Genomic DNA, 27,020 nt, shown 5'->3' on the forward strand with positions numbered 1-27,020 from the left:
GGAGTTGACAAACTAGCTTTCCTAGATAATTTTTCTTAACAAATAGAAATAATAGTTTAAAAAATTGAATGATAATGACATGTTGGATTTGTGATCTTAATCATAGTTTCTTTGAAGGAAAACATTACTTCAGATACTCTGTTCATGATTGAATTTCATATTCCTAATTTCAGTTAGACTTCATTGTCAGTCAGTTGAGTAGAAATACTACAGGTAAGGTGAGAACTTCAGTATTGATTTTTATAAAACACGTTCTACATTAAATTGTGATACACTAATATCCTAATATCAGCAGATTATATACTTAAGATAAAATAGACTTAAACACCTACTAGTACTCATTATGTAAAGTTGTTATGTATTTATCAAGGGCTTTTTATTTACTAAAGAGGTTCTGATAGTATTGCTGTTGCCAAATCCTGCTAATTTAGTTCCAACATTATATACACTTTTTTCATAAAACCAAATTCCCTTTAAAAATAACTTCTGCTTCAAGTTCATCTTCTTCCCATTTGGTCCTAAGTAGTATGTCTTTATTGTTTGTAAATCATAGAATATTAAGGAAATGACAGAACATATAAACCTTTTGAGATATAAAATTATTAATGTTTTCCATAACATAAAAATTTGCACATAATTGAAGGGAGGTATGGCACTTACTCATCTTTGGAATAACAATGATTAAAAAAAATTAATCTAGCTTAAGTTTTTTTTTTAAACTTTACGGTTGTAAATTATCAATAACAAAGAAACGGGGATAGCATTTAAAATAATAAAATCAAAATCTGGTATCTGCATTTCAAATAGTGATTGTGGTGTAGTTAATTGTTACTTATACCTTTTCTGCAAAAAGGTTTTGTTTTGTTTTAAGATTTTATTTATTTAGGGGCACCTGGGTGGCTCAGTAGGTTAAAGCCTCTGCCTTCGGCTCAGGTCATGATCCCAGGGTCCTGGGATGGAGCCCCGCATCGGGCTCTCTGCTCAGCGGGGAGCCTGCCTCCTCCTCTCTCTCTGCCTGCTTCTCTGGGATCTCTGAGTGTCAAATAAATAAATAAAATCCTTAAAAAAAAAAAAAGATTTTATTTATTTATTTGACAGAGAGAGAGAGATCACAAGTAGGCAAAGGCAGGCAGAGAGAGGGGGGAAGCAGGCTCCCTGCTGAGCAGAGAGTGGGGGGGGATGCGGGGGCTCAATCCCAGGACCCTGAAATCATGACCTGAGCTGAAGGCAGAGGCTTAACCCACTGAGCCACCTAGATGCCCTCTACTGTAAAAAGGTTTTTAAACTCTCACACTAGAATCCTTTTGTGTGTGGTTTATTTTATTTTGTTTGACAAAGAGCTGTTTGTTGGCAGATACTTTTCTTGTTTTACACAACTTGTCTCTTGTAAAAAAAAAAAAAAAGACAAAACAAAACTCTTATTTTCAAAGGAAAAATGTTAAGCTTAAAGGGACCTGAATTAGTATCAAATGAGTCAGATTCATAAGATTTTTAAACCAAAAGAGATTATCTGTTGTACTTCACAGACTCTAAGACAATCGTCAATTTTGTAGTAGCTTAAGAGCTTTTAAAATGTGTAAGGGGATGGGAGAGGTATCTCAGGACAGAGAAATAATGGCAGTTCAACTCTCCTTAAAGACTCGAAATTGAGATTCAGAGACTAAATGTCTTCTTGTCCTTAGGTCCAAATCTCTTACTTCATTTAAATGTGTTCCACCAAAAGTATCAAAAGTCAACAATATAATTATGATAAATATCTTTAGTAATTTGAAGCAATTACTCTGTGTTCTGTAAAATGGACAATTTCGTGATTACAAAGAGACTCTGTTGTATGATGTATATATGCATAACAAAAAAAAGCATATCAGATTTGACCCCCAAACCAATATTAGGTATAGTGAACATTATTATTAAGTGGTTATTTTTCAGTTTCATACCTTCAGTTCCAAAGGGTTTTGGTGAAGTAATTTGGACATCATGTTTATTTTTTGTAACATTTTAGTGTAGCAAGCCGAATTCAGAATCATCTCATTGACTGTACAGGTGACAGTTCAAAAATAGCCTGTCATTCCCCCTTTTTTTGCTGTTGGTAAGATTGTAATCACAGTGAACAAAAGAGCTGAAAAGATTTGAAGGTCAGTTCAGAGTTACCAGATACACAGAGGAGCAAAGAGGAAATAGGTAAAGGTGCAGACTCCCAGATATACAGTGTTTTATAGAACTGGAATAGAGTTTAGAACTTAAAAACTGTTTAAGTCAAAAGGAGTTGAGTCAGCAGGTGTGAGCAACCATCTGCTTGTCCCGTTACTCTTTATTCCTTTATACCGGAACTTTGTCTTTGGTATTTTCAGCATCCAATAGAGCATGGACATTAATACATTTTAAAGAAAATTATTCTTAGTCTTGACTCTAGCTAAAAGAATCTAGACAGATAGGAGTAATCGATATTCTGATATTCTCATATTCGGTCACCATTTTGGAGTGGTAGCTTTGTGATGCTCCCCTACCCAAAACTGTTTATTACATCATTATATTTAACTTTGATTAAAGTTAATGACTTTTTAAAAATTATTTTAACTCAACAGTGTGATGCCATTAGTGTATTGGAGAAAGAACATGACTACAGAGATGAACATTTTGATTTTATTCAGTCGCATATCCGGAAGTTTTGTTTACAATGTATCCTTTTCCTGGTTGATCAGTGCAATGTACTTTACCTGTTTATTTGCTTTTTTTAATTAAGGGAATTAAATGGATGGACTTTAGAAATTCTGTAAGCTTTTTTCCTCCTGCTCTGGTTAGAAATTTCAGTTTAGCTCCCAAATCATTTATATCTGAGTATTTTGAGCTATAAAAGTAAGTACTGAAATATGTAACTTTAATTTGCTGTGTTTTAAAGGATTATGCCTAAGAAAAATAATTACCAATTATCAGTCTTTTGTGGAAGGTTCTAATGAGTTGGCATTGTAAACATTTTGATAGTAGTATTCATTTATCGGGAGTAGTGTTTGGGGGCGAGATCAATACTTAGGTTTGTGTGTTCCCATTTTTAATATGTTCAGTGTGTTACCATCTCTATATATAGTCTAATGCAATGGTCTCAAAATCTGGCTGTGCCCAGCTAAGCCTTGCTGAATTGGAACATTTCAAGGTGAGACTGAAGAATCTCTACTTTTAAAAAGCTTTCTGGGTAAAAAAAAAAAAAATAAAAATAAAAAATAAAAAATAAAAAGCTTTCTGGGTGATTTTGATGATCACAAGGTTAGAAAACCAGTTATAAGGAATCTTGTCTAGGTTGCACAGATTCGAGAAGCCACTGAATAACATTCACAGCTAAAAGAAGGATAAAATGAGTGTTGTACATGAATGCTTTTAAGATAATTTGCTATTGAAAACTGCCACAGCTTGAGTGCACTGAGGAGAGCTGTTCTCTCCCACCCCTCTGGGACCAGAGAGTCTGTGGTTGCATTCCTGACCAAAGCTTTTGTGTCTGAAAAGTGAAGAAATGATGACATTAGGAGTAGACAGGAATCATAAGTGATATATACATGTTTATAGAGTCTTTAGTTTTTCATTTTCATTTTCATTAATGGACATTTAATTTAAGGACCACTTACAAGAAGCCTAGCTGGATAATGAATAAGATCACTTGACACTGGTAGTTTCCCTTTCCCCTTTTCCCCTCAGTACTTTGTCCTCTCTGTAGCCCTAGCCCTTTCTTTTTTCCTGTCACATAATAGTTGACTTGGGTTGAATTGAAGGGCATTTGTCTACATAAGAGACTTTAAAAAGAAGACAAAAAGTGGGAGTAATTGAAGTAGAGGTCTATAGACTTTTTGTTATCTTTGAAGATTAGCAGATTTGGGAGTAGTCTCTTTAAACATTTATTTAATCCTCTTGAAAATGTGCATACAGAAATGTAATCAGGAGGAGACTCTGCTAAAATAATTACAGACCTTTAGGAGAGCCCATTGATTTTAAAAGAATACAAACGAGAAGTCACTTCAAGATAGACACGTGCACACATGTGTGAAAGCAGCAGTTCAAAATCATCTTTATTTCTAAGCTTTTTTTCAGTGCTAATTACAGTGCAAATTTTTCAGCTGCATCATAAGCTGGTTCTCATGAGAAAAAATCACTCATTAATGAAAAGTTGACATAATTAAGCTTTTACTTATTAAGATGATGATGTTTGTTTCTATCAAGTTTTATGAGAAGTCGTAATTAGCAATACCACTTTTAGATTCATAAGCCTCGGTTCATGCGCCAGTAAATATGAGTATCCCACTTCAGAAGTAGAAGTTTGACCATTCCCAACATTTCCCTTTGGTCTAAGTTATTATCTCAGGACACAGTAAGCAATGCTAGAGTGTGGTCCTTAGCAGTGGCCATAGAATTTCTGATAGCCACTCCGACCATATCATTGGCCCCTTTTCCACAGGCCTCTCTTGATCTTTGGATCTGCCATACCGTTTGGTAGGGTCTGCTTTAATTAATATATCCTGCGGTGAAGGACTCAAGTTTTGGTCATAAATCAACTTTTGCCTTGAATCATGCCTGAAAGTGTCCTGATGGTACCTGTTGATTTATCTCTTTTCAGAGAGGTCTCCAGAGCTTTGGTCCTAAAGTTCTAATTCCCAGGGCTAGTGAAAACCACAAGAGATACTAGTATACACCTTTTTTTTTTTTAAATGTAAGCAAAATAGTTGTTGATAAATAATATCCCTCCCTCATGAAGTTTAGGAAGGTTAAAAACAAAGCCAGTCATGTCTTGGGCTTTAAATGGAGACGTAGAAGCAGTGGGGTTTTTTTGTTTTGTTTTGTTTTTAAGATTTCATTTTTTTATTTGACACAGAGATCACAAGTTGGCAGAGAGAGAGAGGAGAAAGCAGGCTCCCGAAGAGCAGAGAGCCCAATGTGGGGCTCGATCCCAGGACCCTGGGATCATGACCTGAGCCGAAGGCAGAGGCTTTAACCCACTAAGCCACCCAGGTGCCCCAGTAGCAGTGTATTGTTAAATTTACTTTTACTTTCTTGGCTTAATGAGACTTTTGCCCTCCTAAATGAAGTTGATAATGTAAAGATTGTTTTATTTGCATTTTAGCTTATATGTATTTTATACTTTGAAATTCTTGACTACCTATAATGTACCTTTCAGAATTATTTTTGAAACTACTATGCATGTAACTGTTAAGCTGAGAACACAGAACTTTATGGTACCTCTTCATGGGATTTGTCTAAAAGTTGCCTTAACGGTGTTATTCAGATGGTGCAGCGCTTATTTACACTTCAGTAAAAGAAAACAAAAATATAGATTTAGTATATAAATATATTGTTCAGAAACTGTATGGATTTCCCTATAAGATTCCTGCTGTTGTTGTGGAAAAAGATGCAGTGTTTATGTAAGTATCCCCTTCAGTGTATATTTAATCATGTGTTGTTATTGCTGCAGTTTGGTGGTGAATTCTCATTTTTGGTTTTGAGGTAAGACCAATAGATCTTTGCATGATGAAAAGGTGAGACTCTCTTCTAGACTGTTTTATTTATAACCTGCCATGATCTGTTAATCTTTGCCTGTTAGATTTATTGCTGGCTTGAGCCCCTTTTGGATTCCCTTCCTATTATATATAGCTGAATTGTTGAGTGCATATATCTGTGTATTTACTTACTTTTTGATTGGTTTTGATAAAGGACCCAATGTATAATCTAGACATTCTTTCAAAAAGTTATGTGAATACATTGAGAGGTAATAATAAACCAGACACACACACCCCAAGAACCCCTATAACTGTGCATTTTTTATTTATTATTTTTTTTATTTATCAGAGAGAGAGAGAGAGGGAGAAAGAGCGAGCTCAGGCAGACAGAATGGCAGGCAGAGGCAGAGGGAGAAGCAGGCTCTCTGCTGAGCAAGGAGCCCGATGTGGGACTCCATCCCAGGACGCTGGGATCATGACCTGAGCCGAAGGCAGCTGCCCAACCAGCCGAGCCACCCAGGCGTCCCATAACTGTGCATTTTTTAAATCAGGAAGATTAAGAACCTTTTATGTAGAAATTAGTAAATTATAATTATAAGCTGATTCATTTTGTTTTGTTTTTAAGATTTTATTTATTTGATATAGCGAGAGAGAGCAGGAGTGGATGAGGAAGGGGCAAAGGGAGAGGGAGAAGCAGACTCCCTGCTGAGAAAAGGGAGCCTGATGTGAAGCTCCATCCTGGGACACTAGGATCATGAGCTGAGCAGAAGGCAGATGCTTAACCAACTGAGCCAGGTACCCGAAAAGCTGATTAGGTCTTCATAATTGGTCAGATTTGTTTCATTTAATATGATCGTGGATTTAATGAAGGAATGACTATATAAATGCTTGAGATTTATAATATGTGTTTCTTTCCAGTCCAGCAGGGTGGGATAATGATAAGAAAATAGGAATATTACATGAAAATTTTCAGACATTAAAGGCAGAAGATAATTTTGAAGACATTATAACTAAGCCACCTGTCCGAAAGGTAACAGTTTTAGTATATATAGTCTCAGTATTTGGCCTTTTAAACTGAGGGGGGAGTCCATAATTCTAAGATTATAGTTGGAAAAGTAAGGGGGAGGGTTCTTTCCTACCACCGGTTTTCTACGTATAATTTGGGTGTTTCTAATGTCAATTCAAAATAAAAATCTGTGTTATCGAAATATAAACCAGCTGTTCAGTTACTGAATTCTTCCTTAGCCTTTGGCATATTTATATGAGAAAATACTAGGGTGGATTCCATATTCTAATGGAAATAATGAATTGGTAGTGAATATGTGGATCTTGAAGAGTTTGAGTAGGTTGACGCTGTGAACTTCCTATCCTAGAACTCAGCCAAAAGCCAAAAAACATTGGTAGAATAATCTTACCAGCCTCTATCTGTTGAGGCAGATCGGGAATCTTCTCCATAGTCGCTAGTTATCCAGGTTAGCCCACAGCTATCCAGGAGCTTCCAGTTTAGTCTTAACTATTAGATGTCATTCTGTGTCTTTAAATCTGCTTCCAGAAAGTACTCTTCTTTCATGTATTTTGATTCCATGTTAAGTAATACATCATATTCTATAGTTAGATGTTACAGATGTTTCTCAAAAGTTGTATAAACAGAAGTATTTACATGCAGTACTTGGCAGTGACATTTAAGTGGACATACTTTAGAAAAAATAATTTTGAGTTAACATTTAATAAGATTCTTACTTAATCCAAACATTGAAAAAAAAATACAAACATTGAAACTGAGCATCTGTCTTCTGTTTGTGGGTAATTAGAAATAAGATTATTAATGACAAATGAAAACTCAGTTGGCATGGTGTTTGGTTTGAATGTCTGTTAAAAGAAATAAACACATCAAGAAAAAAAAAAGCAACAGTTTTCCCATTCTCTTTTACCAACAGAATGGTGCTGTAAGTTGTTTTTTATTCATCCCACTCATACCTCCTGAGCCACTGTTTATGCACAGGGTGCTAAATAGGACAATGATGCAATAGTAAATCAGTGCACATGCCACTGCTCAAGTGCAGATAAGTGCTGTGGCTCCAAAGGCCTGTTGTGGGGGGTGGGGAGCAGGGGCTCGGAGGGGTGCTGTTCTAGGAGTGGTTAGGGAATGGCTCTGATTAGAGGGGAGAGTGTTGCCTGCTGAGGGAGCAGAAAGTGCACATGCCCTGAGGCAGGAATGTAGGAGGAGGACAAAGAGGCTGGAAAAAAGTGAAAAGGAGGGCCAGACTGATAGGAGATGGAAGGCAGAGTTAAGATCTTCTGGGGGGGCCTTCTCATTCAGCTGAGTCAGGATTTTGAATTCCATTCTGAGTGGGATGGAAAGCGAGTGGAGGGGGAGTTTGAGCACAGGAGTCATATAATCTGCTTGACCTTTTCAAAGGATTACTCTGGCTGCTGGTGGGAAATAGACCCATAGCATATATTGTACAGAAATAGTAGAAGCGAGAGATGGTTGCTGCTTCTTTTTGCCTAATTATTCAGCAGGTAGAAGAGCCATTTTATTTTTATTTCAGAGAAACCAGGCGCAAGTCACTTTTCACTCACCTGGGATATTATTGGCCCTTTTAAAACACCTAACTGTTGGTTGACATAGGCCTGATTAATATACCTATTGACTTTAAGGTTGTGTTGTCCAGTTCCGCAGCTACTGGAACTTTTAAATACATATGGCTTTTAAATACATATTAAGTAAAACTAAATAATATTAAATTTTCACTACCTGATTCACAGTAGCCACATTTCTTTTACTTTTTCTTTTTCCTTTTCCTTTCCTTTTTTTGAGAGCAAGGACACAAGGTGGGGGGAGGGCAGAGAGAGAGGGAGAGAGAAAATCTGAAGCAGGTTCCATGCTCAATGCAGACTCCCGAGCCCAAGATCACTACCTGGGCTGAAGTCAGGACTCAGATGCTTAACCTACTGAGCCACCCAGGTGCCCAGTAGTAGCCACATTTCAAATGTGCAATAGCTACAGGTGACTGGTGGCTAGAGTATTAGACAGCACAGCTATCAAACATTTATACTATTGCAGATGGTCATTGGACAGCTTTGCATAGGGGCTTGGGTCGGGCAGCTCACTCGTGTAAATATATGTAATGTTTGTATTGAATTTTTTAAAAAATAATTAGTCTAGAAAGTATGTTATTAATGGTTTTAGCATACTATATTAGACTTGATGATTTATATGTTGCTCATTTCAGTTTGTCCATGAGAAGGAAATTGTGGCAGAAGATGATCAAGTGTTTCTTATGAAGTTACAGGTATGAAATTATATCAGAAGCAGATTTAGAGTGGTTAATGGGTAAACCATTCCTACATACTTTTCAAAATACAGTAGTACATGCTATAAGTGTCTAACCTTAGAACTCTTGTGTGTTTTTCAGTCCCTTTTAGCAAAGCAGCCACCAACTGCAGCTGGAAGGCCTGTGGTCAGTATTACAGATTTTGACAAAATTATTAAAGTGCCATACATTATTGGTTGAGTTCCTTTTTTTCTTATTCATATACATGCCTCCTATGGGTGTGCTTTGATAGAAGAATTAAAAATTCTTTGGGATTTGTGACATCTTAAAGAGTAAACTTCACTCCTTTATTAGAATATTTAAATCCAAAAGATCCATTTTGCCTTATTTGTCATGCACAAGTTACTGTGTGGAACCATTTATCTGTTATTTCCTTATCCTTACAACAGCCCTGTGAGACAGGTACTCCCAGCCCCATTCTGCAGGTGGGGATATGGAGTCTGTGGAGGACCTTATGGTTCGCCTGAGTTTTTACAGCTAGTAGGATGCAAGTCCAGATTGGAACTCAGCTCTGACTCCCATGCTTATACTTGTAATCACACCCCATTATCAATATATCCTTTTCCCATGTAAGGGGAATTTGTATTCTAAAATGTGATGGGTCTCTGGTATTTTCTGATAATGAGGACACAATTGCTAAACGTTTTTTAGCAATGGCTTTCAGAGTAAATGTACCGGTAGAACGGGTGGCGGGCAGTTAAAAACTAATTTCTTTTTATAATAACTTTGGTGAAGTTGGAAGTTTCCTATTTTGATAATTATGGCTTCCCTATTTTTACATAGGATGCCTCACCGAGAGTCCCAGGAGGCTCCCCTCGAACACCAAACCGATCCGTGTCATCCAATGTTGCCAGTGTGTCACCCATCCCTGCAGGGTCAAAAAAAATTGATCCAAACATGAAAGGTACATTTCTCTCTTTTCTAAAGAAAACAATACAATACGTTTCACCCTAAAAGGAAATCTACCTAGCTTCCCACCTTTTTTCCATAGCTGTTTTTGTTTTGTGCAATAGCTTCTAACCTATATCTCTGTCAGTATAATCTCATAGTTAATCAGACTTCAAACCAAAGTTTTATAGTATAGCCTTAATATATCATATCTATGGTTTAAGCTTTATGAAAGTTTTATGTTATATTTAACCTTCTCCTGAGGTAGGTCATTGAAGAAATTCATCTGTTAATAGGTTAACTGCAGTTAACATAAAGAAAAAAACTATGTGCATAATAGCTATTTCAGTAGGAATAATTGCCATAAGTGGGAATTTTTTTTTTTTTTTTTTTTTTTAAGGCTTCCTTCTGGGACACTTTATTTTTTGGTTAAAGCCACATTGATTGAAGTGCCGTAAAAACAAACATGTAAACAAGGTATCAGAACTTTGGTTCACTGAAAACACCTCACACCTAAAACATCTGAGGTACAAAGGCACCCTGCTAGGTGCTAGATAGCCTGATTCTGCTGCAGCCACCCTGACCCAACTTTTGTGGCCAGAGGTGGCACAGGCTGACCAGAGAGGTCAGGACCCAGGTCACCCAGGACCCTCCCCAGTCGGTTCTCCCTTCGTTCCAGACAAACATTTATTCCAACGAAGTCCCAAGTGTTAGGGCCTGGAACATACAAAGGTGTCTCATGTTGAACTTGAGGATGACATAGGCTGTAGGGCCAGGCCATTTTTGTGCCTTTTGATAATATGTTTCAAATGGCTTATTCATTTTACAAGTCATCTACATTGAGCATTGCAATTTTGCCACGACCTAATAGCATTCTCTAAATACCAGTAAGAGCTTTGTCCCTGGTATTTCTCTTCTGTGAATTGTTCCTTGTTATCCTTTACCCATTGCTCTCTTGGAACTTCTACAGGTTTTCATACAGGATTAGGTAGCTTTTTGTAATACTTGAAGCAAACATTTCTCAACAATTACATTTTTGAAGAACCTTTTTCAAAAGGGAGATATAATAGCATCTAACATCGGTTCTAAATGCTTTTGGTTTTTTAAAAATAACATTCTAATTTTTTAATAATTATCTTATACTCTTAAAGTTTACTCATACTTTCTTTTAAACGTGAATAGTTTAGAGTTAAGTTACCCAGGGTCAAAAGATTAAACTAGACTTGAATTTGGAATACACAGCTCTTAAACTTTAAGTATTAATTGCTTTCTGGGTGTGATTACTATAATAATAATTTATAGAAGAATCTAATGTTTTGAGTGAAAGTTTTTCGGTTTTGGGTTTTTTTTAATAGCTGGAGCTACAAGTGAAGGTGTCCTGGCAAATTTCTTCAATAGTTTGCTGAGTAAAAAGACTGGCTCTCCAGGAGGCCCAGGTGTGGGCAGTGGTAGCCCTGGAGGTGGGGCTGGAGGTGGAAGCAGTGGTTTACCACCATCTGCCAAGAAATCCGGTAATGTTCCTAGAGCTTTTTTTTAAATAGCTTTATCAAGATATAATTTACATACCATGAAGTTCTCTCATTTAAAATATACAATTTAGGGGCACCTGGGTGGTTCAGTCAGTTAAGCATCTGCCTTTGGCTCAGGTCATGATCTCAGGTCATGATCCAAAAGGCCCTGGGATGGAGCCCCTGCATCAGGCTCCCTGCTTGGTGGGGAGCTTGCTTCTCCCTCTCTCTCTCTGCCTGCCACTCCCCCTGTTTGTGCACACTCTCTCTGCATCAAATAAATAAAATCTTAAAAAAAAAAAATGGTTTCTTAAAAAGGATGCTCAAGAAATATTTTAAAAAATAAAGTATATAATCCAGTATTATAGTATATTTACCAGAGGTATGCAAACCATTATAATCTAATTTTGAAACATTTTAATCTCCTCAAAAACAAACCTCTGGCCTATTGGCAGTAACTTTTCCCCTTGGAATCCCTTAGTCCTAGGCAACCACTGATCTTCTTTCTGTCTTTGTGGATTTGCCTGTCTGGAGATTTCATATAAATGGAATCATATAGCATATGCCTTCTTTAGTGTTTTCAAGGTCCATCCACGTTGTAGCACGTATCATTATTCCTCCTTCTTACTGAATAAAATTCCATTGTATAAATATGCCACATTAGTTGATGGGCATTTAAATTGTTTCCATTTTTGCCATTATAAATAGAACCACTGTGAACATATGCTTTTGACAGATGTTTGACAAATGCCATGTTTTATGTTTTCATTTTTCTTGGGTATATACCCAGAGAGGAATCGTTGGGTCATACGGTAACTCTATATTTAAAGTTTTTTGCAAAACACTGCAGCATTTTATATTTCCAGCAAGAGAGAATGAGGGTACCAATCTCTCCACATCCTCTCCAACATTTGTTTTTGTCCATCTTTTTGAATAGAGCCATCCTAGTGACTGTAAAGTCTCGTTGTGATTTTGATTTGCATATCCTTGATAGCTAATGATGTTGAGAATCTTTCCTCTGTTAGTTGACCATTTGTAGATCTTTGGAGAAATGTCTACTCAGGTCCTTTGTCCATTTTTAAGTTGGGTTATTTGTCTTTTTATTGTTGAATTTTAAGTGTTCTTTATATATTCTGTGTCCTAGATCTTGATCAGAAAAAGGATTTGCAGATGTTTTCTCCCCTTGTGTTGGTTATCCTTTCACCTCTTGATAGTGTCCTCTGAAGCACTAAAGTGTTTAATTTTTATGAAGTTCAGTCTATTTTTCTTTTGTTGCTTGTGTAACTACCCTTTAAACAGACCTTTTAACCCATTTCCCTTTTTAATCCCATCTTCTTGCCACCCTTTCCACAAATACCATTGTGCAGCCACCATTTTTGGAACCTTTTACAGTTTTCTGGGTATAAACAATTACTTCTTGGCTTTTCCCACTGCCAGTGCAGAAGATGAAGCTTTCCCAAGACTGCAGATATGGTTACTGCTCATTCTACATTGCAAAATTCTACTCTCTCTACATTGCAAAATTTTGCTGCTGTTTTCTGTTTTACTGTTCTTACTGTCCTATGCCTTTTTTACAAATATCTTTATGAGATTAAGTGATAGGTGCTAGTTTTACTTCCATTTAGTAACAGACCCAATAATGTAAAATGAGGGGATTTATTTTTTTTGTAGGATTTATTTTTAAATTAAGGATGTCTATATAACTTAGTATGCTAGATAAAGTTAATGAAACTGTTGGCAGCTTTTAAATGAAGAGACATTGGTGTAAAAGACACTTTGACTTCTATCTAAATCTTGTTTCTTTTCCTTCAATGTAGGCCAGAAGCCTGTCCTGTCAGATGTTCACGCAGAACTAGACAGAATTGCACGCAAACCAGTTACAGTTTCTCCTACAACACCTATGTCTCCTACAGAAGGAGAAGCTTCTTGAAGATACCAAATAAAGCCATTTATTCAGTTTTCTGGGATAATGTAAACTGGCCTCTGCCTTCTCCTTCAAAAGTGGAATTAGGGAACTGGAGTGCTTTTTCAGATGGACTAAATTTCTTTCTTTCTTTTTTTTTTGTGGTTGCCCATTTTTATAAAAGGAAGCTATACAGAAGAAAAATTATTCTACACTACGTAGGATTGCTGTTTGCATTGCCACTTTGCATAAGGAAATAATTTTGGATTTTGAAAAACTCAAAATTTATAGGTCAGAAATATAGCCATGTGATCATACTCTACGGGCTATTTAAAACATAAGAGGGTTTAGGAAAGGCAGAAAATAATATGCTTTGGGCATTTGACTGACTTGGAAGTCCAAACTTGTTTTAGTTAAGACTGTTAAAATCATTTGAAAAATTGTGTTAGTTTTGCTGGAAAAGAGAAGATGATCAGTTGTCAGATTTTCCACACCAACGTAAATATAACACCACACATGAAATATGCTGAGAAAACTATCAGATAGCATTTTATACACTAGTCATTGTCTCAACCCACAATCCTGTAATTTGTCATCAAAATTTGATTTTGAAATACTGGCCAAGATTCATTTCTTTAACTGAGAAGAAAAGAAAGCACACTGCCTAAATGGATAAAAGAAAAATGCAGAGGTTATTAAAATGTAAAGAGGTAACAGTCTTTGGATTTGTCTATCTATATCTATATCAACATATAGGTATAGATATATATATGGCTCTGCCTTAATATACCCCTTTTTTGTTTGTGACTTTCAACTGTAATCAGTTAATAAAGTATTTATTCTCTGCATTCAGGTTCAAATAACTTGCTGCATTCTCTTACACATAATTTGTATTTATTGGACAATGATTAAGATTCATTAGCATGTTGAGATGTTAGATTTAATAGGATTATATTAAGTATTCTGATCTTTGTAAGAGACAAGTGAATACATGAGATTCACTATCCTATAAGTTTCCTTAAATTGGGAGTTTACCTTGATCAGCACATCTTCCCCACAAGCATGTCTTGAACTACAGGATCTTATGTTAGCATTTCTAGTAGATAAAATGTAGCCTTTTATCATTATTTATTGGGCAGAAACTGATTTAAAAGCTTGGCAGATGCACTGACACATAGGTCCTTTCTCACAGGTAAGAACACCTGCTGGTAGTTCCACCTGAATTTTCAGTACTGTTTTTAAATGCTTGTTTTAGAACCTTCATAAGAACAATTTGACTTCTTACTGAAATTCAACTAGAGAACACATGCACATTTAACTTTATTGAACAAATGGCTATTGCCCTTTACATTGGCCTTCGTTATTACTTTAAAATAAATACTCCAAAGATTTTTTTCTTCAGCAAAATGTTTGAGGAAAATACCTCTACTATCTAACATAATCCTTTCATTAAAACTTTAAAATCTTTACTTTTAGACAGTATTTGGCTCCTAATAGTTGAGTGTAAATGCTAAAAATACATGAGAGGATAATAATTTGTTTCAAGATGGGAAAAACTTAGGTTGTTCACAGGCATGGAAAAATGAATTTGTAAAAGCATTTTTGCTTGAGGAAATAGGAGACGAAAAGTGCCACTGATAGAATCTTTAGTCTGGAAAGGGTTCTGCAGTCATGGTGTTGTAAAGAGATTATTTTGAAGTAGTGCTTGATGAAATAAGGGAGACTAATGAAAGAAAATCACTGACTAGGCATCATGGTATACTTTGGTATGTCTGCTGTGTTTGCGTGTCTAGGCCAACTCATTCTTTTCTGTGTGACATTGGAGATGTACTAGAAAATCCTTGGAATTAATTGAGTCATTAGCGGAAAGAACTGTAATTATTCACTTTATAGGGTATTCAGTTTTAACTAATCTGCAACCTTGTGTTTACCATGTTTAAATCTTAAACCAATTTTTCCCCTATTTTTTGCAAGAATTTGTTTTTAAACTACTTAAATCTTTTTGTTTTTAAGCACTTTTTATTGAAGTATACATTAGAGAAAAGTATACAGATTACAGGTTACATGGTTTGAAAGATCACTAATCAGCACCAAGATCAAGACAGACATTACTGGCATCCTATATGCTTACTATGTGCCCTCCTCATCAGCACCCCTGCCTAACCCACCAAGTGACCAATGCCCCAACTTCCACATAGATAAGTTTTATTTATTTTTAAGCTTTATACAAATGGGATCTTAGAGTTATATTCTTTTGGTGCAAGTCTTTCCAATTTTAGTTCTCCAACACATCAACAAATGCATGTAGCAATAATAATTATTCGTCTTCATTGCCTCATAATACTCCACCATGCAAATATGCTATAATTTATCCATTATGCTATTGATGGGTGTATATTAGTTTCGTATTGTTGCTGTAACAAGTTACCACAATTTAGTGGCTTAAAACCATACAAATTTATGATCTTACCATTCTGGGGGTCAGAAGTCCAAAATCAGTCTTATTGGGCTGAAGTTAAAGTGTCAGCAGTGCTGATTTCATTTGGAGGCTCCAAGGAGCATCCGTTTCCTTCCTTTCCAGCTTCTAGAGGCTGCTTGCATTCCTTGGGTTCCTGGCCCCTTCTCCATCTTCAAGGCCAACCGCATAGCATCTTCAGCTGGGTGCGTCCGCCACATGGCTTCTCACTCTGAACCTGCTGCCTCCCTCGTGTCAGCAACCCTGTGATTAACTTGGGCCCACCTGAGCAATCCAATGTAAGCTCCCTCAACACTTCACTCTCCTTGCTAGCATAGCATGGTTTCTGAAGAGAAATTGGGCGTCATTCTTATCTTTGCCCCTTCCTTCGTAGGTGGGTTTTTTTTCCCCTTTGGCTTCTTTCAAAGTTTTTTGTCTTTGATTTTATGCGGTTTGCTATGTTATGCCTAGGTGTAGTTTTTTGGAATTTATCCTTTGTGTTCTGTAAACTTTCTGGATTTGTGGTTTAGTGTCTTGACATTAATTTGGGGGAAATTCTTAGTCATTATTGCTTCAAATATTTTTCTGTTCCTTTCTTCTCGTAATTCCATTATATATATGTTACATCTTTGTAGTCCCACAGTTTTAGGATATTCTGTTCCTTGCCCCTCTCCCCCTCCAGTCTTTTTTCTATTTGCTTTTTAGTATTGGAAGTTTCTATTAACATATATTGTCACCCAGAGATTCTTTCCGCATCTATATCATGTCAACTAATTAGCCCATGGAAAGTACTTTTCATTTCTGTTATAGTTTTTTTTTTTTTAACTCTACCTTTGTTTTTTATTCTTCCTTAGAATTTACATCTGTTTGCTTATTATTACCTGTGTATTCTTGCATGTTGCCTACTTTTTCTGTTAGAGCCCTTAGCATATTAATCATAGTTGTTTTAAATTCATGACCTGATAATTCATCATTTTTGCCATATGTGAATCTGATTCTCATGCTGCTTCTGTCTCTTCAAAATACTTTTTGCCTTTTACTATGCTTTGTAATTTTCTGTTGACAGCTGGACATGATACACTGGGTAAAAACTACTCCAGTGAATAGACCGTTAGTAATGAGGTGGTCAGGTGTTGGGGGGAGAAGAAGCATTCCCTAGTCCTGTGGTTAGGTGTCAGTGAACCTGCACCCCTGGGCTGTGAACTTCACAAGTCCTTCCCAGGCCGCATTTCCACCCCCAAGGCCTTACACCTGAGGTGGACAAGATGGCTAGATGGGGAACACCAGGGGATTTTTCTCATTTTTCCCTTTGACATCCTGGTAGAGCTCGTGGAGGTAAAACTCACAAAAGCGTGGGGAACCCCCTGTGACTGGGGGTTTTTAACTCACAGACTTGACTGCTGTTAGTCTCCAGCAACTTGTCAATTACCGTTTAGACTTTCTTACCCCAGAACTCTCACCCTCAGAGGTTTCTGCTTGGGAGTTTCTAGTTAAGCAAGTTGTTATTCTATGTCCACTTGCCAATCTCTAATTCAGGGGACAAGGGTTGGCCCTGGGACCTCACTTCTCTGACAAATCTAAAAAGAGTAGATTTTTAACTTCAGCCTTTTGCTTGTTAGAGTAGAGAGATGACTTTCAAACTCCTTCCTTGCTGGCTTGGAAACTGGAAGTCTCATTTCTCCTCAAAATCCTAAATACATCTGCAAAGTCCCTTTGCCAAACAAGGGTCCTAGGTCCCCAGGGATTAGGATATGGACATCTTTGTAGGATCATCATTAAGCCTCCCTACAGGGTGTTAGCAGCTTTCAGCTTTTCCAATGCTATTATGAATTGTGCTGTTATGAACACTCAGATGTGTCTGGTGGGAAATATGTTCTAATTTCTATTGCATATGTACGTAGATGTGGATTGCTAGGTCCAAAGACTATGTGTATACTCAGCTTTAGTAGATAATGCCAGTTTTTCCAAAAAGGTATAAGAATTTCCATTCCTGGGAGAAGATATTTGTAAATGATATATCTAATAAGTCTAGTATCCAGATTATGCAAAGAATTCTTACAACTCAAGGAACCTAAACTTAAAATGGTCAAAGAATTTGAATAGACATTTCTAAAAAAAAAAAAAAAAAAAAAAAAAAAAAAAAATAAGATACACAAATGACAAGCACAGGAAAGATGCTTATTCTCATTTGCAGCTGGGGAAATGCAAACCAAACCACAATGGGATACCACTTCACAATCTAAATAAAAAATGAATGTTGGCAAAGAATGTTGACAAGATGTGGAGAAATTAGAACCTCAGCATTGCTGGTGGGAATGTAAAATGTAAAATGGCAACCACTTTGGATAGCAATGTGGTGTTCCTCCTAAGAATATACAAGAGTATACATGTCCTAAGAATAAACATGTTGTATTACCATACAACCCAGCAGTGCCACTCCTAGATAAGTACCCCAGAGAATGAGAACATATGTCCTCACAGAAACTCATATACAAATGGTTATAGCAGCATTACTCCTAATAGCGACAAGATATAAACAACCCAATCATCTACCAACAGGAAAATGGATAAACAAAATGTGGCATATGCTACAATGGAAAATTTTTCAGCCATAAAAAGGAATGAAGTATTGATACATGTTATAACATGGATAAGCCTTGAAAACATGTTAAGTGAAAGAAACTAGTCAATAAAGTCATGATATAGGATTCCATTTATTCAAAATGTCCAGAATGGGCAAATCCATTGAGGCAGAAAGTAGATTAGTAGTCTTTCTTTAGTTTGAGACATGCTGGCAGGTATACAGTAGGATATTGTAGTGGTTTTAATTGTATTTCCTTGATAACTAATGAAGTTAAACATATTTCATGTTTATTGGCCGTATAGATCCCCTTTTTTGTAAAGTACCTGTTCAAGAGTCTTTGAAGTCTTGTCCTTTTTATTTTTTCTTTTTTTTGGGAGGGGGTTGGGGAGAAGGGTGGGAGGAAGGTGAGGGGGAAACTATCTGACTTTTTCTTACTGACTTACTCTTTACATATTCAGGATGCTAATCCTGGTCAAATATGTATTGTAAATATCATCTCATTTTGTGGTTTGCCTTTTTACCCTCTTAATTGGTATCTTTTGATGAATAGGAGTTATTGATTTTAATGTTTCATTTGTCAGCTTTTCTTTATTGTTTTTGCTTTTATGACCTATTTTAAAGAAAATCTTTGCCTGCCTTCAAGGTGATGATAGTCTATGATTTTTTTTTCTAAAGGATTTATTTTACTTTTCTATAATCCTGGGATTGATTTTATGCATGGTATGAAGTAGGGAACAAGATTTTTTTTTTTCTTTACCATGGGTAGTCAATTAATTCAGTACCAGTATTGGAAAAAAATCATCCTTTTTCACCCCACTGCAGTGCCCCCTTGTCATAATTTGTCAATTTATATATAATTCTGTTTCTTGACTTTCCATTCTATTTGCCAGTTTGCCTATAATATACCAATACTACACTCTCAATCTCTGTCCTCTATCTGGTAATCAAGTCCTCCAATACTGTTTTTCCTTAAGATTGCTTTTGCTATTCTTGACTCTTTGCATTTCAATATAAACTTTGGAATTAACTTGTCCATACACACACACACACACACACACACTCTGCATTTTGATTGAGATTGCTTTGAGTTTATAGATTAATTTGAGGTTCATTTTTCATCTTTAAAACATCTTCCAAACTATGTATAGGACTATCCTGCCACTTACGTAGATTCTCTCTAGCAATATTTATATTTTTCAATGTATCATCCTGCACCTCCTGTCGGTAGATTATTTTTTCCAGTGAATTTTTTGATGCTGTCACAAATGAAATCCTTTTAAAATTTCATTTTATTTGTTGCTGGTGTATAGAAATACATCTTTATCATATTATCCAGAAACCTTATTCAAATCCCTTTATTAGTGTAATAGTTCATGTGAAATTTTTTATGGATTTTTCTACATAGAGTTATGTTACCTGCAGATAGCAAGTTTTATTTCCTTCTTTTTAATGTTGTCTTGCTTTATGACACCTGTACACAGTACAGAATACTACAGAACCAATGAGAGGAAGCATCTTTATCTTGTTCCCCATCTCAGAGTGAAAGCTTTTACTGTTCCACTGTTGAGTGTTTTTGCTGCATGCGTTTTGTAGATACTCTAGCAAAGAAAGTTCTCTTCTTTCCTAGTTACTTTATATCATGAGTTTTATCATGAATGAGTGTTGAATTTTATAAACTGTTTTTTTCTTTATGGAGATACTCATTTTCTTTTTTTTCCCTGTTAATGATATCATTGACATTACCTTTTAAGAATATGAAGCCAACTTTGTATTTCTGAAATAAATCAAACTTGATCTTGATGTATTAGTTTTATTATATTGCTGGATTTGAGTTGCTAACATTTTATTAGGATTTTACATTATGCGCCTAAGAAAGATTGGCATGTAATTTTTATTTCTCATCATGTTTTTGTCAGTGTTTGATATCAAGATTATGTTGACCTCATAAATCAAGTTGGGAAGTCTTCTCTTTTTGTATTCTTTGTAAAGAGTTTGTTAAAGATTGGTGTAAATCTTGTCAATTTGTTTCTTTAAAACTATCTGACATCAATTTATAAGGCCCTTTGTGGAACTTAACAATAGCCCAAATGGTAATATCCATTACAGTTTTCTTATTTGGGCTTCATTTTTTAGAGAAATTACTTTTTCAGTCTGCAAAATGTCAGAATATGGGAATTCCTCCTTCATGTAGCACCTTATTAATGTCTGTACCAAACAATTGTTCCCTGTGCTGAAATAGGATGGCAGTCGATGTCAGGGAATTCTTGCTGAATGTGTAAGACTTCTCCTATGATCATCATTATTTTAGGGAATCTTGGGAAAAATTATGATTCATGCATACAATAAAAAATACAAAGTTATTAATGTGAAGAAGTACATGGATTCAAGAATATTTTTAAAAATACTTCTCAATCATATAACTAGAGAATAGAGGGATATGATCATACTTTGAGAAATAGTTGTTACTCTCCATTTTCTAAAACTATGGCTACATAGAGACATATATACACATATACATACACACTAACACATTTGGGGCAGAGTGGTATCTCAATACCATTGTATCACCAAAATCTCTTTAGAATTAGCTGGCAACAATTCTTTCCTGTCTTCTCTTAGGTTAAGATTTTTTTCTAAAATTCAAATACCATGATTCTCCAATTTTTTGTCATGGGACTCCTTTACACTTGTAGTTAATAAGGAGACTCCAAAGAATTAATTATGTGGGTCATATTAAAACATAAAAGTATGGGCCATATATATCTATTTTTGATGTATTATAAAAGCTGAAAATTTTTAAATGAAATAGTAAGGCTATTAGATATTAAATAACCTTTTTTAGGGCTGACTGGGTGGCTCAGATGGTTTAGCGTCTGCCTTGGTCTCAGGTCCATGATCCCAGGGTGCTGGGATCAAGTCCTGCATTGGGCTCTCTGCTCAGTGGAGAGCCTGTGTCTCCATCTCCCTCTGCCCCTCCCCCTGCTTATGCTCTCTCTTTCTCTCTCAAATAGATAAATAAAATATTTTTTAAAAAAATAACATTTTTTATAGAAAATAACTTTTACAAAACAAATGTATTGAGTGTCATTGGTTTTACGTTTTTACAATTTTTTTTAATGTCTAGCTTACTAGAAGACACCTAGATTCTATTATCTGCTGTATTACATCTGATCTCATGTTGTTTGGTTGAATTCTGTGAAGAAAATGCAGCCTCACAAATATATATATAGGGTAGGAGTATCTTAATAGCTCTTATAATTGTAGATTTTGTTTCTAAAACTCAAGAAATTGTAGTTTTATAAAGGTCAGTGGCAGTGTAATGCATCGATCTGTCTAACCCTAACCCTAACCCTAACCCTAACCCTCTAACCCTAACCCTAACCCTAACCCTCTATCTATTGGGGGGCTCTATCCCAGGACCCTGGGGTCATGACCTGAGCTGAAGGCAGACACTTAACTGATTAAACCATACAGGCACCTCATCTCTTAAACTTTTCTAAAGAGATCAGTAATATTACTAAAAATGTGATTTGTTTGATATTCTGTAAGACATGTCAATACTTGGAAGAACTCAGTAGCTTTATTCGACCAGCAGTGCAAACGACTGTCCACACAGTGAAAAAGCCAAATGACCTCTTAGTAGTCTTATGAGGATAGTTTTGACCTTCCAAAAACTTTGCAAAGGTCTCAAGACCTCTGGGGGGCGGCGTCCGCTGACCACATTGAGAACTGTTGTTATAATCCAAAGTCAAATTACTCTTTTGATTTTGCCCTGTGTTGGCTTAGAATTTAAAACAAGGCTTTCATTCCAAAGTTTTGGTTGACACACTGTAGAATGTGACTCTTCCAGCATCTTCTATTGAAATGTTTTCTGTCTGGAACGCTGCAACTTTGCCACCGTTGGCTGAGTGAGACTTGTATTCTTCTGTGTTTTGTGTGTATGCACTCTGCTGTCTCCTAGAGTCTGGCTCACATAGAAAGGACTGTAGACGGCAGGTGATGACCACGTCTCTCGCTGCTCTAGCACTCCTTGACATTTGGAGGAGCACACGCAACCTTCAAGTCTAATAGACTTACTTCAGCCCTGCCCTGCGAGATACCCAAGCATCTTAGCAACCACCTCCATGAGAACCTTCACGTACAAGACTTGCAGTGCCAGGACACTGTGGAAAGAGCCAGAAGAGCTGGGCTACCTGCATTTACTAGTCACATGACTGTGGAAGAGGCCTCTGTTGTCCTGCAGCCTTAGTTTCATCATCTGCATGGTGGCCAGCACAACGTGTCCAGGTGTAGGGTCACAAGTGAGGATAAAAAAGAGGGAGCTTGTAGAAGTGCTATGTAAACTGTGAGGGGTCACACACATTTAAGTTTTTATTGCCACAGGGGAAGGCGTTTTAATTTATATAAATATCATAAACATTAGTCCCATGCATAAATGACTCAAGCAAGCATTTTTAGATATTACCCTAAATGTATTAGTGTAATCAGACCTCTTCTGACAAGCAGTTGCAAGGCAGTTGCTACTTTGTGTGCTTGTTTTACAAAAAAATATATATATTTTATACATATATTTATATACTATACATATATTGTATATACATATATCCAATATATGTATTGTATATACATATATCAACTGCTAGCTCTTTGTAAAGAAGAAATTAGATCTATGCCTAACATCAGTCACAAGAATAAATTCCAAATGTATCAGACCTAGATATAAAATATGCAACCATACAAGTACTAAAAGAAAATAAAAAATGAAACGCTTTTGCATCTGAGTGGGAAAAGGCTTTCTAACTTTAATTCAATCCACAGGTAATAAAAAAAAATTAAATTCAAGTACATAAAAATGATTGAAGAACACATGATGACAAAAAGCACCATAAGCCAAGCCAAAAGGCAAATAAAAATGTAGAGAGAAAATATTCGTAATATACCACCGATAAAGAGCTAATATTCCTAATTACACGAAGAACTCTTAAAATAGAAGTGGGGAGCCAAAACCCCTTTAGAATGTAAGTAAATAGGTAAAGGACATGAACAGACAAGTAAAAAATAATATAAAAACAGCCCTTGAACATAGACAAATATGTTTAACTTTCCTTAGGAAGAAATGCAAATCAAAACTACATTGAAATATTATTTCTTCTCATCAGAATGAAAAAAATTCAAAAGCCTGACAACGCTTGATTGGAGAGGGGATGCGGAAATAGATGTATTCACTCACAGCTCCTGGGAGTGCAAAACTACCTCTCAAAGTGAGGGACATTTGCAGTATTTAAAGAAACGACCCCCTCAAACTCAGCAATCACGGAACTTACCCTAAACTTTCCTATCTGACAGTACAAACGTAGTATTCACACAGATACTCAGTGCAGCATTATTTGTAATTGTAAAATATTGGAAGCAACCTAAATGCCCGTACACAGGAAATTGGATGAATAAACTGTAGCACAGCCACACAATGGAGTACTATGCAATTATTCAGAAAAAAATGTGAAGCTGATTTCCATGAACTGATAGGGAGCAACTTCCAAGATGGTATCTGTCTCTTTCCACCAAAGAGACACAGGAAAGATCGCCAGAAACAGTCAGAAGTTGTGACCTGGGGCGGGTGGTTGTGTGAAATGAAATGGAAGGTATAAAGGCTGAGCAGCATTTCTCTAAGGATACCCTTTTGTATGATTTTCCTTTGAGATCTTTGTTAATTTTTCACATTTTCAAAAAATATTTATTCAACGATGAGGAAAAATCTCTAAGACGGGGACGTGTCTGGGTGGCGCAGCTGGTGAAGCATCTGACTCCTGATTTTGGCTTACTTAGGTCATGATCTCAGGGGCATAGGACTGAGCCCCACGTTGGGCTCCACGTTCATTGGAGAGTCTGCTTGTCCCCTTCCTCTCTGCCCCTTCCCTCTCACATTGTCTCTCTGTCTCTAAAATAAACAATTATTTTTTTAAAAACAACAACAAACCTCTAACACGGTTTTCTATAATCTTTAATGACTCTATGAGCCATGAGGGAAAGTCTTGTGTTAAGGGTGGCCTTTTGATGACAGGGACTCCCCGTAATCCAAATCCCAACCTGGCCCCCACCTTCTTTCTTCCCAATCAGAAGCGTCTACCCTTCTCCATCACATCTGTCCCCCAACTAATCAGATTGTCCTGTAGTAAAATACTCAACTGATGGGGCATTGGGGTGGCTCAGTTATTAAGCATCTGCCTTTGGCTCAGGTCAGGATCCCAGGATCGCAGAAGCCTGCTTCTCCCTCTACCCCTCCCCCTGCCTGTGATCTCTCTCTCTCTCCCTCTCTCTCTTAAATAAATAAATAATAATAATAATAAATACCCAACTGATAATGAGAGCAAGGGCGCTAAGCGACCCATGGTGTCCTCCTTGCCCCACAGGCCAAATACCACTGTGGAATTAACTCCCTGCAGAGAGCAGAAACCCTAGATCAAAAAGCATTATTAGCATTCCTTTGCCCTTGCAGCCCTCTGCTGGTATAAATGAAATGTGGAGATTGAACATGTTGATGTCTTTTCCTCTCTATTCTAGTTTGTCCGGAGAGGAACTTGATAAACTATCATCCCAAGAAGATCTCTGATCCAAACTTTTCTTTGCATATCTGGCATTCTTGTCCACTCTGCGGTGTTTGGAAACGTTAGCAAGGAAAAGGTAAGACTGTTGCTTTGCCTTCCACAGCACCACTTCCTGTGTTCTCATGCTGGCAATAAATACCTCTTTATTTCTCTGCCTCCTCACCTTCTCTCCCACTCCCTCCAAAACTTCAGCCTAAATCCTCTCCTTTCTATAGGTGCTTCCCCTTAACATTCGTATGGTTCTGTCAGTTCTCTGTGTGTCCCCCCAAATGCCTTATCTCTTCCAATGCTCCAGATCCAAGTTTGAAACAATTTACCAGGAACTCCACGTGATGCCCTCTGGCACTGAAACCTCCATCCTAATCTGAGTTTTTCATCTGCCTTTTGTTGAGACAAATGATCCAAAACCTGGAAGTAAGGCAAAAGGATTATTGATTGCCCTTTCCTATGTCCTACTAGAATAGTGTCAAAGTATGGTCTTAGCCCAGCAGCATCAGGCATCACCTGGGAGCTTGTTAGAAATGTAAAGTTTGAGGTTCTACTCAAGATCTACTGAGGCAAAAATTGTGGAGGTGGGGCACAGAAGTCTGGGGTTTAACAAGCCCTCCAGTGATTATGATGATCACTCAAGTTTGAGAAATAATGAACAGGAACAGGGCTGGCAAACTATGAGCCAAATCCAGCTCAATGCCTGTTTTCATGAAGTTTTATTGAAATATGACAGCATTATGGCATTTATTTTTACTCTACAACAGCAAGATCGAGGTGAGTGGCTGCAACAGAGACTTATATGTCTGCGACAGAGACTTAAATGTCCTTCATAATCCGAAAGACTTACTATCTGGCCCTTTAGAGAAAAAGTTTGCCAACCCCTGGACTAGCAGCAAATCATCTACCAAACCCTCTTTCGGGTCATTGTCGGTTGAAAGATAATTTGATGTGACTTACTATTTATTACTCAGTTGGGCCCAGAGTCTGTGAAGTTAGGTGTTAATTACAGAAGATTGATAAGCTACAAATGATTTTTGTCTGATAGAGGTGAAATGATTTATCTCAGCTAGAGTTAATCACAAAGGCAACAATTTTATTGTCCTTGTAGAGGTTAGTCAATTTTGAGTCTAACCTAGCAACCATATTCCTGCATTTTTTCCCTTTCACTATGTATTTTTAAACACTATACATACATCCATATAATATATATACACAGATATACACACATACCACCATCTCTTGTATCCTCCTCTGGACCAGTTTTACTTTCTCCTGATTGCTTTACTAATAAATTTAACCTCTGAAACATGCTCGCTATATACTTATATGACAGTCATCTTTTTAATTCTTCGAAATTTATACTTTGACAATGACAAGGGTTAATGCCTCCTTCCTCCTCAAACAAACCAGTCTCCAAGTCTCACTGATTTTACCTCCTACATATTGTCTTCTGTAACTCCTCTCTGTCCTTCCTTCCTTCCATCTCTGTGCCTGTGTATACTTTCTTTGGCTTCTTTCCTATTGCCTCTCTGCCTACAGTAAGTATCCTCTGTCCTGTTTTTGGCATGTCCAAGGGTAAGTATCCTTTAACCCCCAGCTTGAAATTCCAGCAGGCTGATCCTTTAGCTACAAGTGATTTCTCTTTGCTCTTTCCCAGCACTTTTAATTTGTATCTCTTTTGTAGCACATATCACTTTCTATTTCATGACATGGTCTTTTAGGGAGGTTTCTGCGGCCTTATTGTAGGACTTCATCTATGATTCGACTTTGTATCCACATTATTGCCTAACTGTGCTAATATAGATAAGAAAGCCAATAAAAGTTTTCGAGTAGGCATGGCTGAAAAATCAAAATCTCAACGGACAAAAGTAGCACCAAATTATTTTTTGAATGTCTAAAATCTCATCAAAGTGTATTTTCCCAGACCATCTCTTTTTGTGAATGTTTCCTCTGTCTCATTTAAGAAACACTAACTATAGGGGCGCCTGGGTGGCTCAGTGGGTTGGGCCGCTGCCTTCGGCTCAGGTCACGATCTCAGGGTCCTGGGATCGAGTCCCGCATCGGGCTCTCTGCTCAGCAGGGAGCCTGCTTCCCTTCCTCTCTCTCTGCCTGCCTCTCTGCCTTCTTGTGATCTCTCTCTGTCAAATAAAAAAAAATAAAAAAATAAAAAAAAATAAAAATAAAATCTTAAAAAAGAAATACTAACTATATAATATTGAAGGAGAAAAAAGAATATTCTTCAAAACTTAAATGAGCCTTTCTTTTTTTCTC

At 36.8% G+C, this 27,020-nt stretch overlaps 1 protein-coding gene across 1 annotated transcript in view; it reads left to right on the plus strand.

Moving 5' to 3' along the window:
* DYNC1LI1 (dynein cytoplasmic 1 light intermediate chain 1) overlaps positions 1–19,953 on the plus strand; it is a 47,502-nt gene extending 27,549 nt beyond the window's left edge. Inside the window, exons 6-13 of the mRNA XM_059162384.1 lie at positions 2,586–2,679; positions 5,267–5,402; positions 6,396–6,507; positions 8,714–8,773; positions 8,897–8,941; positions 9,599–9,719; positions 11,059–11,214; positions 13,029–19,953. Coding sequence (XP_059018367.1) covers positions 2,586–2,679; positions 5,267–5,402; positions 6,396–6,507; positions 8,714–8,773; positions 8,897–8,941; positions 9,599–9,719; positions 11,059–11,214; positions 13,029–13,141 — 837 coding nt within the window. The 3' untranslated portion in view covers positions 13,142–19,953. The remainder of the gene's footprint in view (positions 1–2,585; positions 2,680–5,266; positions 5,403–6,395; positions 6,508–8,713; positions 8,774–8,896; positions 8,942–9,598; positions 9,720–11,058; positions 11,215–13,028) is intronic.
* The last annotated feature ends 7,067 nt before the right edge of the window (positions 19,954–27,020 follow it).

The sequence above is a fragment of the Mustela lutreola genome, chromosome 2 (assembly GCF_030435805.1).
Source record: "Mustela lutreola isolate mMusLut2 chromosome 2, mMusLut2.pri, whole genome shotgun sequence".
Classification (NCBI taxonomy): Eukaryota; Metazoa; Chordata; class Mammalia; order Carnivora; family Mustelidae; genus Mustela; species Mustela lutreola.